The sequence below is a fragment of the Pseudophryne corroboree genome, chromosome 6 (genome assembly GCF_028390025.1).
Source record: "Pseudophryne corroboree isolate aPseCor3 chromosome 6, aPseCor3.hap2, whole genome shotgun sequence".
NCBI classification, from domain to species: Eukaryota; Metazoa; Chordata; class Amphibia; order Anura; family Myobatrachidae; genus Pseudophryne; species Pseudophryne corroboree.
Genome location: NC_086449.1, coordinates 474,864,664 through 474,879,710, shown reverse-complemented (window position 1 = coordinate 474,879,710; position 15,047 = coordinate 474,864,664). Strand labels below are relative to the sequence as shown.

The 15,047-nt window shown below is 45.4% G+C and overlaps 1 protein-coding gene across 2 annotated transcripts in view; it reads left to right on the top strand.

The window, feature by feature from the left end:
* MET (MET proto-oncogene, receptor tyrosine kinase) overlaps positions 1–15,047 on the top strand; it is a 226,627-nt gene that overhangs the window by 88,684 nt on the left and 122,896 nt on the right. For both annotated transcript variants that reach the window (XM_063927234.1, XM_063927235.1), the window contains exons 3-5: positions 5,547–5,738; positions 10,551–10,685; positions 13,518–13,691. In XM_063927234.1, the coding sequence (XP_063783304.1) occupies positions 5,547–5,738; positions 10,551–10,685; positions 13,518–13,691 (501 nt within the window). The remainder of the gene's footprint in view (positions 1–5,546; positions 5,739–10,550; positions 10,686–13,517; positions 13,692–15,047) is intronic.

Below are 15,047 nucleotides of genomic sequence, written 5' to 3'. Positions count from 1 at the left end.
CACAGCCGTTGTACTTTACCTGCCCTGCACATCATGCACAGCCGTTGTACTTTACCTGCCCTGCACATCAGGCACAGCCGTTGTACTTTACCTGCCCTGCACATCATGCAAATCCGTTGTATGTTACCAGCCCTGCACATCATGCACAGCCATTACACATTACCTACCCTGCACATCATGCACAGCCGTTGTACTTTACCTGCCCTGCACATCATGCACAGCCGTTGCACGTTACCTGCCCTGCACATCATGCACAGCCGTTGTACTTTACCTGCCCTGCACATCATGCACAGCCGTTGTACTTTACCTGCCCTGCACATCAGGCACAGCCGTTGTACTTTACCTGCCCTGCACATCATGCAAATCCGTTGTATGTTACCAGCCCTGCACATCATGCACAGCCATTACACATTACCTACCCTGCACATCATGCACAGCCGTTGTACTTTACCTGCCCTGCACATCAGGCACAGCCGTTGTACTTTACCTGCCCTGCACATCATGCACAGCCGTTGTACTTTACCTGCCCTGCACATCATGCACAGCCGTTGTACTTTACCTGCCCTGCACATCAGGCACAGCCGTTGTACTTTACCTGCCCTGCACATCATGCAAATCCGTTGTATGTTACCAGCCCTGCACATCATGCACAGCCATTACACATTACCTACCCTGCACATCATGCACAGCCGTTGTACTTTACCTGCCCTGCACATCATGCACAGCCGTTGCACGTTACCTGCCCTGCACATCATGCACAGCCGTTGCACGTTACCTGCCCTGCACATCATGCACAGCCGTTGCACGTTACCTGCCCCGCACATCATGCACAGCCGTTGCACGTTGCCTGCCCTGCACAACATGCACAGCCGTTGCACGTTACCTGCCCTGCACATCATGCAAATCCGTTGTATGTTACCAGACCTGCACATCATGCACAGCCATTACACATTACCTACCCTGCACATCATGCACAGCCGTTGCACGTTACCTGCCCTGCACATCATGCACAGCCGTTGTACTTTACCTGCCCTGCACATCATGCACAGCCGTTGTACTTTACCTGCCCTGCACATCATGCACAGCCGTTGTACTTTACCTGCCCTGCACATCAGGCACAGCCGTTGTACTTTACCTGCCCTGCACATCATGCACAGCCGTTGTACTTTACCTGCCCTGCACATCATGCACAGCCGTTGTACTTTACCTGCCCTGCACATCAGGCACAGCCGTTGTACTTTACCTGCCCTGCACATCATGCAAATCCGTTGTATGTTACCAGCCCTGCACATCATGCACAGCCATTACACATTACCTACCCTGCACATCATGCACAGCCGTTGTACTTTACCTGCCCTGCACATCATGCACAGCCGTTGCACGTTACCTGCCCTGCACATCATGCACAGCCGTTGCACGTTACCTGCCCCGCACATCATGCACAGCCGTTGCACGTTGCCTGCCCTGCACAACATGCACAGCCGTTGCACGTTACCTGCCCTGCACATCATGCAAATCCGTTGTATGTTACCAGACCTGCACATCATGCACAGCCATTACACATTACCTGCCCTGCACATCATGCACAGCCGTTGTACTTTACCTGCCCTGCACATCAGGCACAGCCGTTGTACTTTACCTGCCCTGCACATCATGCAAATCCGTTGTATGTTACCAGCCCTGCACATCATGCACAGCCATTACACATTACCTACCCTGCACATCATGCACAGCCGTTGTACTTTACCTGCCCTGCACATCATGCACAGCCGTTGCACGTTACCTGCCCTGCACATCATGCACAGCCGTTGCACGTTACCTGCCCTGCACATCATGCACAGCCGTTGCACGTTACCTGCCCCGCACATCATGCACAGCCGTTGCACGTTGCCTGCCCTGCACAACATGCACAGCCGTTGCACGTTACCTGCCCTGCACATCATGCAAATCCGTTGTATGTTACCAGACCTGCACATCATGCACAGCCATTACACATTACCTGCCCTGCACATCATGCACAGCCGTTGTACTTTACCTGCCCTGCACATCAGGCACAGCCGTTGTACTTTACCTGCCCTGCACATCATGCAAATCCGTTGTATGTTACCAGCCCTGCACATCATGCACAGCCATTACACATTACCTACCCTGCACATCATGCACAGCCGTTGTACTTTACGTGCCCTGCACATAAGGCACAGCCGTTGTATCTTACCAGCCCTGCACATCATGCACAGCCGTTGTACTTTACCTGCCCTGCACATCATGCACAGTCGTTGCACGTTGCCTGCCCTGCACAACATGCACAGCCGTTGCACGTTACCTGCCCTGCACATTATGCAAATCCGTTGTATGTTACCAGCCCTGCACATCATGCACAGCCATTACACATTACCTACCCTGCACATCATGCACAGCCGTTGTACTTTACGTGCCCTGCACATAAGGCACAGCCGTTGTATCTTACCAGCCCTGCACATCATGCACAGCCGTTGTACTTTACCTGCCCTGCACATCATGCACAGTCGTTGCACGTTACCTGCCCTGCACAACATGCACAGCCGTTGCACGTTACCTGCCCTGCACATTATGCAAATCCGTTGTATGTTACCAGCCCTGCACATCATGCACAGCCATTACACATTACCTACCCTGCACATCATGCACAGCCGTTGTACTTTACCTGCCCTGCACATCAGGCACAGCCGTTGTACTTTACCTGCCCTGCACATCATGCAAATCCGTTGTATGTTACCAGCCCTGCACATCATGCACAGCCATTACACATTACCTACCCTGCACATCATGCACAGCCGTTGTACTTTACCTGCCCTGCACATCATGCACAGCCGTTGCACGTTACCTGCCCTGCACATCATGCACAGCCGTTGCACGTTACCTGCCCTGCACATCATGCACAGCCGTTGCACGTTACCTGCCCCGCACATCATGCACAGCCGTTGCACGTTGCCTGCCCTGCACAACATGCACAGCCGTTGCACGTTACCTGCCCTGCACATCATGCAAATCCGTTGTATGTTACCAGACCTGCACATCATGCACAGCCATTACACATTACCTGCCCTGCACATCATGCACAGCCGTTGTACTTTACCTGCCCTGCACATCAGGCACAGCCGTTGTACTTTACCTGCCCTGCACATCATGCAAATCCGTTGTATGTTACCAGCCCTGCACATCATGCACAGCCATTACACATTACCTACCCTGCACATCATGCACAGCCGTTGTACTTTACGTGCCCTGCACATAAGGCACAGCCGTTGTATCTTACCAGCCCTGCACATCATGCACAGCCGTTGTACTTTACCTGCCCTGCACATCATGCACAGTCGTTGCACGTTACCTGCCCTGCACAACATGCACAGCCGTTGCACGTTACCTGCCCTGCACATTATGCAAATCCGTTGTATGTTACCAGCCCTGCACATCATGCACAGCCATTACACATTACCTACCCTGCACATCATGCACAGCCGTTGCACGTTACCTGCCCTGCACATCATGCACAGCCGTTGTACTTTACCTGCCCTGCACATCATGCACAGCCGTTGTACTTTACCTGCCCTGCACATCATGCACAGCCGTTGTACTTTACCTGCCCTGCACATCAGGCACAGCCGTTGTACTTTACCTGCCCTGCACATCATGCACAGCCGTTGTACTTTACCTGCCCTGCACATCATGCACAGCCGTTGTACTTTACCTGCCCTGCACATCAGGCACAGCCGTTGTACTTTACCTGCCCTGCACATCAGGCACAGCCGTTGTACTTTACCTGCCCTGCACATCATGCACAGCCGTTGTACTTTACCTGCCCTGCACATCATGCACAGCCGTTGTACTTTACCTGCCCTGCACATCAGGCACAGCCGTTGTACTTTACCTGCCCTGCACATCAGGCACAGCCGTTGCACGTTACCTGCCCTGCACATCATGCACAGCCGTTGTACTTTACCTGCCCTGCACATCATGCACAGCCGTTGTACTTTACCTGCCCTGCACATCAGGCACAGCCGTTGTACTTTACCTGCCCTGCACATCATGCACAGCCGTTGTACTTTACCTGCCCTGCACATCATGCACAGCCGTTGTACTTTACCTGCCCTGCACATCAGGCACAGCCGTTGTACTTTACCTGCCCTGCACATCAGGCACAGCCGTTGTACTTTACCTGCCCTGCACATCATGCACAGCCGTTGTACTTTACCTGCCCCGCACATCATGCACAGCCGTTGTACTTTACCTGCCCTGCACATCAGGCACAGCCGTTGTACTTTACCTGCCCTGCACATCAGGCACAGCCGTTGCACGTTACCTGCCCTGCACATCATGCACAGCCGTTGTACTTTACCTGCCCTGCACATCATGCACAGCCGTTGTACTTTACCTGCCCTGCACATCAGGCACAGCCGTTGCACGTTACCTGCCCTGCACATCATGCACAGCCGTTGTACTTTACCTGCCCTGCACATCATGCACAGCCGTTGTACTTTACCTGCCCTGCACATCAGGCACAGCCGTTGTACTTTACCTGCCCTGCACATCAGGCTCAGCCGTTGCACTTTACCAGCCCTGCACATCATGCACAGCCATTGCACGTTACCTGCTCTGCAGACGATGCACAGCCGTTGCACTTTACCTGCCCTGCACATCATGCACAGCCGTTGTATCTTACCAGCCCTGCACATCATGCACAGCCGTTGCACATTACCTGCTCTGCAGACGATGCACAGCCGTTGTACTTTACCTGCCCTGCACATCATGCACAGCCATTACACGTTACCTACCCTGCACATCATGCACAGCCGTTGTACTTTACCTGCCCTGCACATCAGGCACAGCCATTGCACATTACCTGCTCTGCAGACGATGCACAGCCATTGCACTTTACCTGCCCTGCACATCAGGCTCAGCCGTTGTACGTTACTGTTCCCTATTCCTATTATATGTACAAGTACCCAGGCAATATATTACTATTGTAATGGTGCATTTTTTACAACGTACTGGCTGGTACAAAAGGATCCAATATGGCAGCACTTATAATTAGTGTAATTTGCTATTTAGCTATACAGATCTCATTGGTGGCGCTGAATAATGCAAACAATAAAAAAAAGTATTTTTTACTATCTAGTCTGTCCATCTTCTATGATTAAAGCTTATTGTATTTGGAGTCCAGTATCAAGTTTATCTTCTTTGTTGTCAGTTACTTTATAGAGAATGATGACTTGGAAAAATAACAGAGGAAGGTTTATCAAACCTTGGAGAAAGATAAAGTGGAGAGAGATAAAGTGCTAACCAACCAGCTTTGAACGGTCACTTTACAGGCTGTGTTTGAAAAATGATAGGAGCTAGCTGATTGGTTAGCACCTTATCACTCGCCACACTGATAACTCTCTCCCCCAGAACTCCTGGGGTTTCATATAACCTTAGTAATTACAAGTTATAATATATTGTGTTATTCATGACAGTAGACTAAAGCCATGTGTTAATCTGGATGATGACAGTAAATATTTTCTCTGCAGACATATTTGAAGAATGCCTCCTGCTGTTCACACTCAGTTGAGGAACATCAAGTTGAAGCTACAATTTCACTAACGCGCCTTGACTTGTTTATGGGCCAGTTTCGTAATGTCTTGCTGACCTCAGTCAGTGTCTTCATTCAAGGGAGTCTCACCATAGCCAATCTAGGCACATCTGGGGGCCGCTTCCTGCAGGTAATGTATTTACTGTTCCTGAATGTCTTAGCTGCAAAATTTGTTTAACCTCTTCTATTTATATATTAATTCTGAGGATCACGTTCTGTTGCACAGTAATAGTTAAAATACGTAGATTGTAGTGTAGTTGCATTGCACCACTTCTGTTCACTACTTCACAAATTATAGCCCATATATACGTATATACATGGTTTAGTTGACTAAATTGTCATGAACGGAATCTGGAAATATACAATAAGTGTTTTCTGTGAAGTGATGACATCTCTTTGATTCTATTTGGTGATCGGTAGCACTCGGCACTCTACAGTCAGACACTGCTGAAGTTCAAGAAACCATCAATATGTTGATAGCGTTTATCTCAGCATTATTCATCCAATATCCACTAATTTCCTGTAACAGCCATTTGTCATCGTTTTCCAATGTTTTCAGTTACAGGGAGAGATGTATCAAGCCTTGGAGAGATATAATGTGGAGAACTTTTGCAAGGCTTGTAACTGTCATTTATCTAGCACAGTCTTCAAAATGACACTTAGAGGCGGATTGGTGCTTTGAGCCACTAATCCACTTTATCCAAGGCTTGATACAGTACATATCCAATATAATCTATATCAATAATGGTAATACATGTGTTGCCTGAAAAAAAAAATGAATAAGACAAAATATTATCAGCAATTGATTAGATTGCTGTGACTGCCTTTAGCTGTTTACATATACTGTATAGCACAGTTGGTATAGTGGTTAGCAGTATTAATGCCTCGCATGTCTGAGGTCATGAGTTCAATTCCTGGCCAAAGTACAGTCAGTATGGAGTTTGTATGTTCTCTCGGTTTTTGCATAGGTTTCCTTTGAGGGCTCCATTTTCCTCCCACAATCTTAAACCTAACTACCAGGTTAATTGTTTTCTGATTAAAAATTATCTTTGTACGTTTGTGTCCATAGGTAATATAGGAGATCTGGTGAGGATCCCAGCGTTCGGTATCCCGGCAGTCATAATCCCGACATTGCTCGGAAAGCTGACGCCGACATCCCAACATGGATTGATATGCTGGCACTGGGATCCTGAATGCCGGAATCCCGATAGAGGACTGACAGAACTCCACTCTGATAAGCCACGGGGGTGGCGGAAAGTTAGGGCTAGGCTGCGGGGGGAGAGGTAGGGCAAGGCTGTGGAGGGGGGAAGGGTTAGGATTAGGCTGCATGGAGGGGAGTTAGGGTTAGGCACCACCAGGGAGGGCTCGTGTTAGGCTGTGTGTGTGTGTGTGGGGGGGGGGGGGGCGGTGTTACGGTCAGGCTGTAGGTCAGGAGGTTATGTTTAGGAAGGTTGTGGGTAGTTCATTTGCCAGATTGGTATTGGGATCCTAAGCGTCGGGATGCTGCTGTCTGTATTTTGACTGCTGGCATCCCAAGCGTCGGGATCCCAATACCAACCCAGAATATAGCTTGTAAGTGCCACTGGAGCAGGGACTGATATGAATGACTTAAATGCCTATAGCATTCAATGAGATTCTAGCTACAGTATCTGTAAATACCGCAATGTTGCTGCATATGAACGATTTCAATATGTCATATTTTGGAGTTTTTGGTTATGACACAAATATCATGTAATATGGTTTATTTGTAGTTATTGGCTTGAAAGTGATAATTGCAGAACATTCAGTGAGCGGTTTTGACACAGTGAGTGTTAGACACGGCTTGTATCCTACTCCCTGGCAGGTTGTATTGTTAGCTGGTGTGAATATGACAAAACTGAAGAGTAAAGTAGTACTTGAGGCAGCTGCCAAGTAGAAAGAGGAAAAGAGAAAAAATGTACTTCCTTCCTTTGCTGCAACTTGGTGAAAAGCTTTCCATACTCCTTTTTTTTTATATTAAAGTGCAGCTGTTTCAGCCTCTTTCATTGATTGTTTCCAGTCTGTGTCTGGGAAATGAAGCTAGGAATACAGCTGTTGGGTGTAAAGTGAATCGGGTATTTCACAATGGATATTTGGATGGAAGTGTAAAACTGCATAGTATTAGTAATGCCAGCTAATAGTAATAACACTTCTCCAAACTTTGACTTAATTAGATATTTCTGTAGAAATATGGAGGGAATGTCAATGTTTATTTCATAATGAACTTGTCAAACTATAAAGTGGGTCAATTATTGTAAAGCAGCAGTTGTGTGTCCATTATGTGCAAGATCTGAGCATGTAGCCTATACACTGAGAATGGGGAAATTGCAGATGTAGTGACATATTTCTCTTACACAGCAAACTTTGTGTGAACAAAGGAACATTGTCTAGCACTAAATCAGTCTCATTTTCTGTGTTCAATCATTAAAACTCTAACAAATGAAAACTGACTTATTTAAAAATTGACAGAAATATACATACTAATTAACGAATATTGGGCCTAATCCTGATTTGGAAATAAAGCAAAAAAAAAAAGCAAGTAACTTTGTGTCTTAAACTAACCATGTTGCCATGCAAGGGAAGCAAACAAATTGTATATTTTATTCTGTGCAGGGTAAATACTGGCTGCTTTTGCATGTAGTCCAGAAATTTTAGACAGCTTTATTTTTACTCTGCAATTTAGGTTTCAGTTTGGCTCATACCGCACCGAAATCTAAATCTCTCTGCACATGTTACATCTGCCCCACCTGCACTGCAATATGGTTTTGCCCAGGTGCACAGTTACTTGCTTCTTTGTTTTTTTTTGCTTTACTTCCAAATCAGAATCAGGTCTATTGTGGGTACCTTTTCAAGAGACATAAAGTCATGAACTTATTTTATTTAATAAATTAGACGTTTAATTACCAAATTAAGTCAGGGCTATAGAAAGGGCTCATGGCCTAATTGTGGAGGTGTTACCACACCCCCTTAAAAAAAAAATAAGTGTAGGAAATGCTTTTTATACACCACAAACCGATGCCAATCTGCAGTGGGGAGCACCACATCTCTCCCAGCCAGGGTCAGATCAGGAGAGAGGGCGCAATGAGTGCGATCACCCACCCCGCTTCCAGCCAGAGGAGACAGCAATGTGTGCTGGGCTAGAGAATGCGGCTGAGGCAGCAACTGCTGGCTGATATGTGTGAGTGGTGAGGGGGGAGGGTCGGTTTTGCACTGATTCAAGAATCCAAGAAGCCTGGGTAATAAGTTTCCGCTCCCCACCCCCACTCTCAGCAACACTGAATGTAGTCCAAAACATACTTGCCTACCTGACCCTCTCCATGAGGGAGAAAATGCTCTGTTCCTGGACTTTCCTGGTAATGTATGATTGCCATCACATGTGGTGAGCTAGTTAATTGATAAGAAAGGTGTTTCACCACAGGTTATGGCAATCATACATTACCAGGAAAGCCCAGGAACAGAGCATTTTCTCCCTCATGGAGAGGGTCAAGTAGGCAAGTATGGTCCAAACATCTAAGCCATGGTAAAATTGGTGAACTCTGCATACCTCATGGAACTGTGAGATGTTTTTTTTTTTTTTCCATTTTTTCTAATGTGTTTTTCTGCTATTGATATTCTAAGAGTCTGGAGAGTGCTGTCATTTCCACTGCTGTGGAAAACACTGCACTATATATATAAAATGGTATTTGGGATGTGCCTAGAATTACACTCTACTGATACCCACAGGTTTCTTTCAATAGTAGTTTAGATCTTTTATAGATCAAGGTAAAGCCTGAACTGCAATGGGATCACATGCACTACCTCTTACCACTGCATAGTGCCACAAATTGTGAAAAAAAAGGTTACCAGACTTGAGAGGTTTAAATTACACTGTTTGAAAATCCAACTCCAACTTGCCTCCACGCGCCTGTAGCAGTAAAGAGGTAGCAAAAATGGAGGAAAGAGTGCAAATGTGCTTCACTGCTGCTTCTCACCTAAAACTGAAACTATTAATCTATGGGGATTTTTTTTTTTTATAAATCGGGAGACATGTTGTTCTAAAGTAGCCATATTATATAACAGAAGACTTAACAGTGTGCTTGTGGGCTGGATGCCATATTAATGAAGTAATACAGTACCACAGTAATTACAGTGGTCCTCTGGAACCTATAAATGGCGATGGGCATACAAAAGTGTTGCAGCACCACATCTGCCGTGCAATGTAATCCTCTATATTGTCAGCTACCAAATGAGCACAGAATAAGTTAAGAATATGGCTTCTGTGCAACTAATAAAGCATCTAGTGCTATAGTATGTCATTGAGCTGCATGCATCTGCACATTATACATTCAGAAATCTCACTACAGGTTGAGTATCCCATATCCAAATATTCCGAAATACGGAATATTCCGAAATACAGACTTTTTTGAGTGAGATAGTGAAACCTTTGTTTTTTGATGGCTCAATGTACACAAACTTTGTTTAATACACAAAGTTATTAATAATACTGTATTAAATGACCTTCAGGCTGTGTATATAAGGTGTATATGAAACATAAATGAATTGTGTGAATGTAGACACACTTTGTTTAATGCAAAAAGTTATAAAAAATATTGGCTAAAATTACCTTTAGGCTATGTGTATAAGGTGTATATGTAACATAAATGTATTCTGTGCTTAGACTTGGGTCCCATCACCATGACATCTCATTATGGTATGCAATTATTCCAAAATACGGAAAAATACCATATCCAAAATACCTCTGGTCCCAAGCATTTTGGATAAGGGATACTCAACCTGTATCATTATTAGACATTTTCAGTTTTCAGTGTGGATATCCAGACATCTTCAGTATGAATATTAGTTTAGGTGAATACGTGTAACACAAAGAAACTGTAAAGCGCACACCTGAAGCGACACACCAGTGAGTGATATATCTGTTTTTCAGATTGAAATTTCTCGTACTGGTCATACTCAACCTCATGTCAATATTCAGCTGGATGCGCATCCTGTTTCTTCTTCACAAGTAATGAAGGATACATCAAAGGAGAATGGTTATGTCCTAGTTAGTACAGGAATGCAGGTAAGACATTATGAATTATACCATCATATAGACTAAGAAATATTATTTTTTACTATAAATAATTAAAAAAAAATAGTAGGAATAATAAAACACACTTGTGTTAATCATGTCTGATGAACAAGTTAACTCAGGTCCTATATGATTTAATTAGTTTTAATTTTATTTATACTGGTAATATTAATCTTGCTATATATAGCTCACAGGTCTAGGTCAAGTGCTATACCTTAATGTACTCATATTCATAATAAACATACCTGTAAAACACATGTACTGAATGTGGTCAAAGGTTAAAGTGATGTCACCAACAGGACAGAAAAGGGGACATTATAAAACGGGTGTAGTATGGTATGCCGGCGGCCGGCCTCCCGGCGACCAGCATATGGTGCCGGGAGGTCGACCGCCGGCATACCGTCAGCATGGCAAGCGCAAATGAGCCCCTTGTGGGCTCGCTGTGCTCGCCACGCTATTTTATTCTCCCTCCAGGGGGGTCGTGGACCCCCACAAGGGAGAAAAAGTGTCGGAATGCCGGCTGTCGGGATTCCAGCACCGGTATACTGTGCGCCGGGATCCCGACAGTCGGCATACTGAAGACCACCCTTTAAAACAAGTCATTGTGCCTATATTTATACCCCCAGAAACCTCACATTCAGTTTATTGCCTAGAAATCCTTTTGTAGACCAGCAAACTGTGCCACTGATCTAAATATATTATCAGATTGTACTTACACTGCAAGTTACTTTGATATCCTTACCTTGTCGGAATAGTAACCCAAGGAGCTAACGTGTTAAATGTTCAGGACTGTAATAAGCCAATAAGCTACGAGCTCCAACGTTCGTGTAGCCTGTTATATTGAACTTAAATGTTATTTAGGAACAAATGACCGAGTGATATACTAATTCTGTAGCAGGACAAATGCTCACATGTATTGAATATTGTATGTGTAACAATTAAATCTTTGACGTTGTTTTTCTGTCAGTAAAAATTAATAGATACAAACTGGGAAATTGCTAGCTTTTTGTACAGGATCCCGACAGTGAGGATGCCAACAGTCCAAATTCCTAGAGTGGCATCCCGACTGTCACAATCCCGACACTGTTTGGAAGGTAGGCTAACCTCACCCCTTACTCTCCCCCTAACCCTTCCCACAGTATTACCCTAACCCTCCCCTCCTGCAGCCTAACTCGTCTCTAACCCTCCCTTCCCGCACCCTAACCCTTCCCCTAGTGTCAAACCCTAACCTCTCCCGCCAAGCCTAACCCTAATCCTCCCTGGCATATTTACGTTTGGGATTCTGACTGTCCGGATTCTGGTTGTCGGGATTACGGCGTCGGAATTCTCAGTGGTGTCAGGATTCTGGTGCTGGTGTTCTGACTGCTGTCATCCTGATCGTCAGGAAGCCAACTACATCCCTTTGGTATTGCATCTTAATCCAGTATTGATGAACCTTTTTCTGGGTGGATAAAGTCATTTTTTACAGAACTGCAGTAAAGTACTATAGTTGTAAAGAATCGATTAAAGTCAATACTTTCTATTCATATATCAACGGTTCTAGTTTTCCTGAGCTGAATAATAAATAACAAATGTGCTTATACTTAACTAAATCCATGCATAAGGTTCTACTTTTTGTAGCTTCTCACTGGTAGATCCAGGAGGGTTAAGGGCCCTACAGACTGGGCGACCCGCCGCCGAGCTCCCTGACCGCCAATACGGCAGACGGGTGACCCGGCGGCGGGGGGAGGTGACGGGCGGAGTGAAGTTTCTTTACTCCCCCCCGTCACCCGGCGCCATAGCAATGCATGATAATATGGACAATCTCGTCCATATTGGCCTGCATGCATAAGCGACGGGGCACCAACGATGAACGAGCGTGGGGCCGCGCATCGTTCATCGTTGTTGCCTACACACTGCACGATATGAACGAGTTCTCATTCATTAATAATTGAGAACGTTCGTATCGTGCAGTGTTATCTGCCAGTGTGTAGGGCCCTGCCCTTTAGTTCTATGGGCCAGTTTGACATGCATCCTCATACAGCAGGGTTGGGGCCAGATAACATGAATTGCTTTGTCGTGGCACTCACCCAATTCACAGGAAAAAGAAGTGGGTTCCATTAGGACTAGGCCCTCTAACCTACATTTGTGACTCTCCCAGACATTCAGGCAGAGTAGAGAAGTCCAGCAGGGACTATTTCTCTTTCAATAGGTAGTTTGTCAAGTTAGGAGGGAGCTGCTAAGCACATGGAGTATGATACACAGGGGCCGGAACAGTTTTGTCACAGTAACTTAGATGTCTGCTGAATGAGTGTTAAGGTGCGTTCACACTGGGCGATATTTTAGACGATATCGCTCATTTTCACCCTTCTGAGCAGTATCATTTAATATATCGCCCAGTATGTACACTACGACTGTTGGATGATGCGCGCTGTACATGCAGCTCAATTTGGACATATTTTCCAAAACTACATGTATAGGCCAGCCGTGGCGTGATTTCACTAAACTACAGTATATCGTTAGCAATATCGTCCAGTGTGTATGCCCTATATCGGCTTCCCAGGAGTAAAGGGAAAACATTAGACCATATCGCTCACAGAGTGTACCCACCATTATTGTTTAGCAGATCTCATACGGACACTTTCCTAAATATGTTGGAGGAGTTGCAGCTCTGAAGTGGAGTGTGGAGACAATACTTTTTAGTGGAGTTTCAGTGGCATTTTACCTCCACGGTTCATATCTGAAAATTGAAATGTTGGTTATTCAGTCATGTCTTAAACATATGTAAAACATTGAAAAGCGAGGAAGAACATGAGTAACATTCTATGTTTGTTCCTGTTGCAGATCATCAAGATCCCATTAGTAGGCCTCGGCTGTGAACATTACAGGTCATGCAGTCATTGCATTGCAACTCCTTCATATATGAAGTGTGGCTGGTGCAAGAATCATTGTTCCAGAAAAAATGATTGTTCAAATGAAGAATGGACTCAGAAAACCTGTACTCCAGTTGTGTCTGAGGTAACAGACATGTTAAATGTAACTGTGTGTTTGAAATAATTTCATTGGTGGCCTGTGAGATGTGCTTCCAGATTGTTATGTATTTTGTTTATAGTCGAGGGAGGGCTCAAGATCCAGTTGCCAGAGAGACCAAATTCTGTCGAATTTCAGAGTATACTACCATTTTGTATACATAAAGACTCATGAACCATGATTCTGAATGAATTTTAGGGAAATTTATCATAGCAGACATACTAGGACATCCTAGCAAAGGTTAAAATGAAAGTTGATTTTAACAATGGGTTTGTACTGGCAGAGCTTGAGAGCATACTCTGCCATTGGCCCACACCTATGTGAGCCCTCTCAGAAAAGAATTACGAAGATGTTGCCCTTAGGCCAATCATTTCTACATTTCAGTTTTCAAAGCTTGATGAATCGTTATCTCCATAGCAGTGTGTGGGGATGACATATAAAATTAGGCCTGTAGTAAACACAAAAGATACTGTATCTCCTGTGTTACTACTTTGCTGAATGGGTCAAAATGTGAAAAACATGTGGAAACTAGTGTTTTAGCAGGTGTAGCAGACTCATTCACATAATTGAATAGGCCCCAATGTGACTTCCCCTGGGCGCACACAGGGGGTGTTTCTTAATACCCAGAAACCCCTCTGATGAAAGAGTTGTGTATTCTGTGATGTATTGTATGATAAATGGTTTTGTCTCTGTCTATACAGTGGGAGACTGATAATCAGAGCCAGCCCCTCCCCCTTCACGGACATAATGTGTGGCAAATTTCCCACTGAGCACATGAGGCATGTGCCTAGGGGTGCCACTTGATGGGAGTGGCACAGAAGGTTGCCCCCCCACCACAACATTAGATCAGCCTTTTCTTATTCAGTAGTGCAGAGGGAGGGAGGGGAGGAGGAGGAGTATAGATTCCAGGGGCAGAGATTTGTGGGTTAGGGTGTGGCTGTTTTTTACCTCATTGCTGGGGGTGTTAAGGTGACATATGACCCGGGTGACAGAGAGGACAGGGGCACCAGTGGGATTGCTATTTAGCTTCTGGGTATTATGGTACTATAGACTCTTAACCGGGCAGCGGTGGGAATGAGACGGAAGCAGCCAGCTGCATGTGGTTATCCCCTTCTCTGGTTAGGCCTGTTAGTTGTGCACATGTGTGTGCTGGTGATATTATTGCCAGATGCTGCCGTACTGCTGACCGCAAGGGAGGTGGGACATTGCTAAGCAGAACTGTGCTGACACGGAGTAAGAGCAGCCGCAGTGCACAAGGCGGTTTGACACTAGGCTATACCCCCTTCTACATGCAATGTTAAAGTTTTGCTGCTGCACCATTAGTGCAGAAAGCACTAGTGCAGA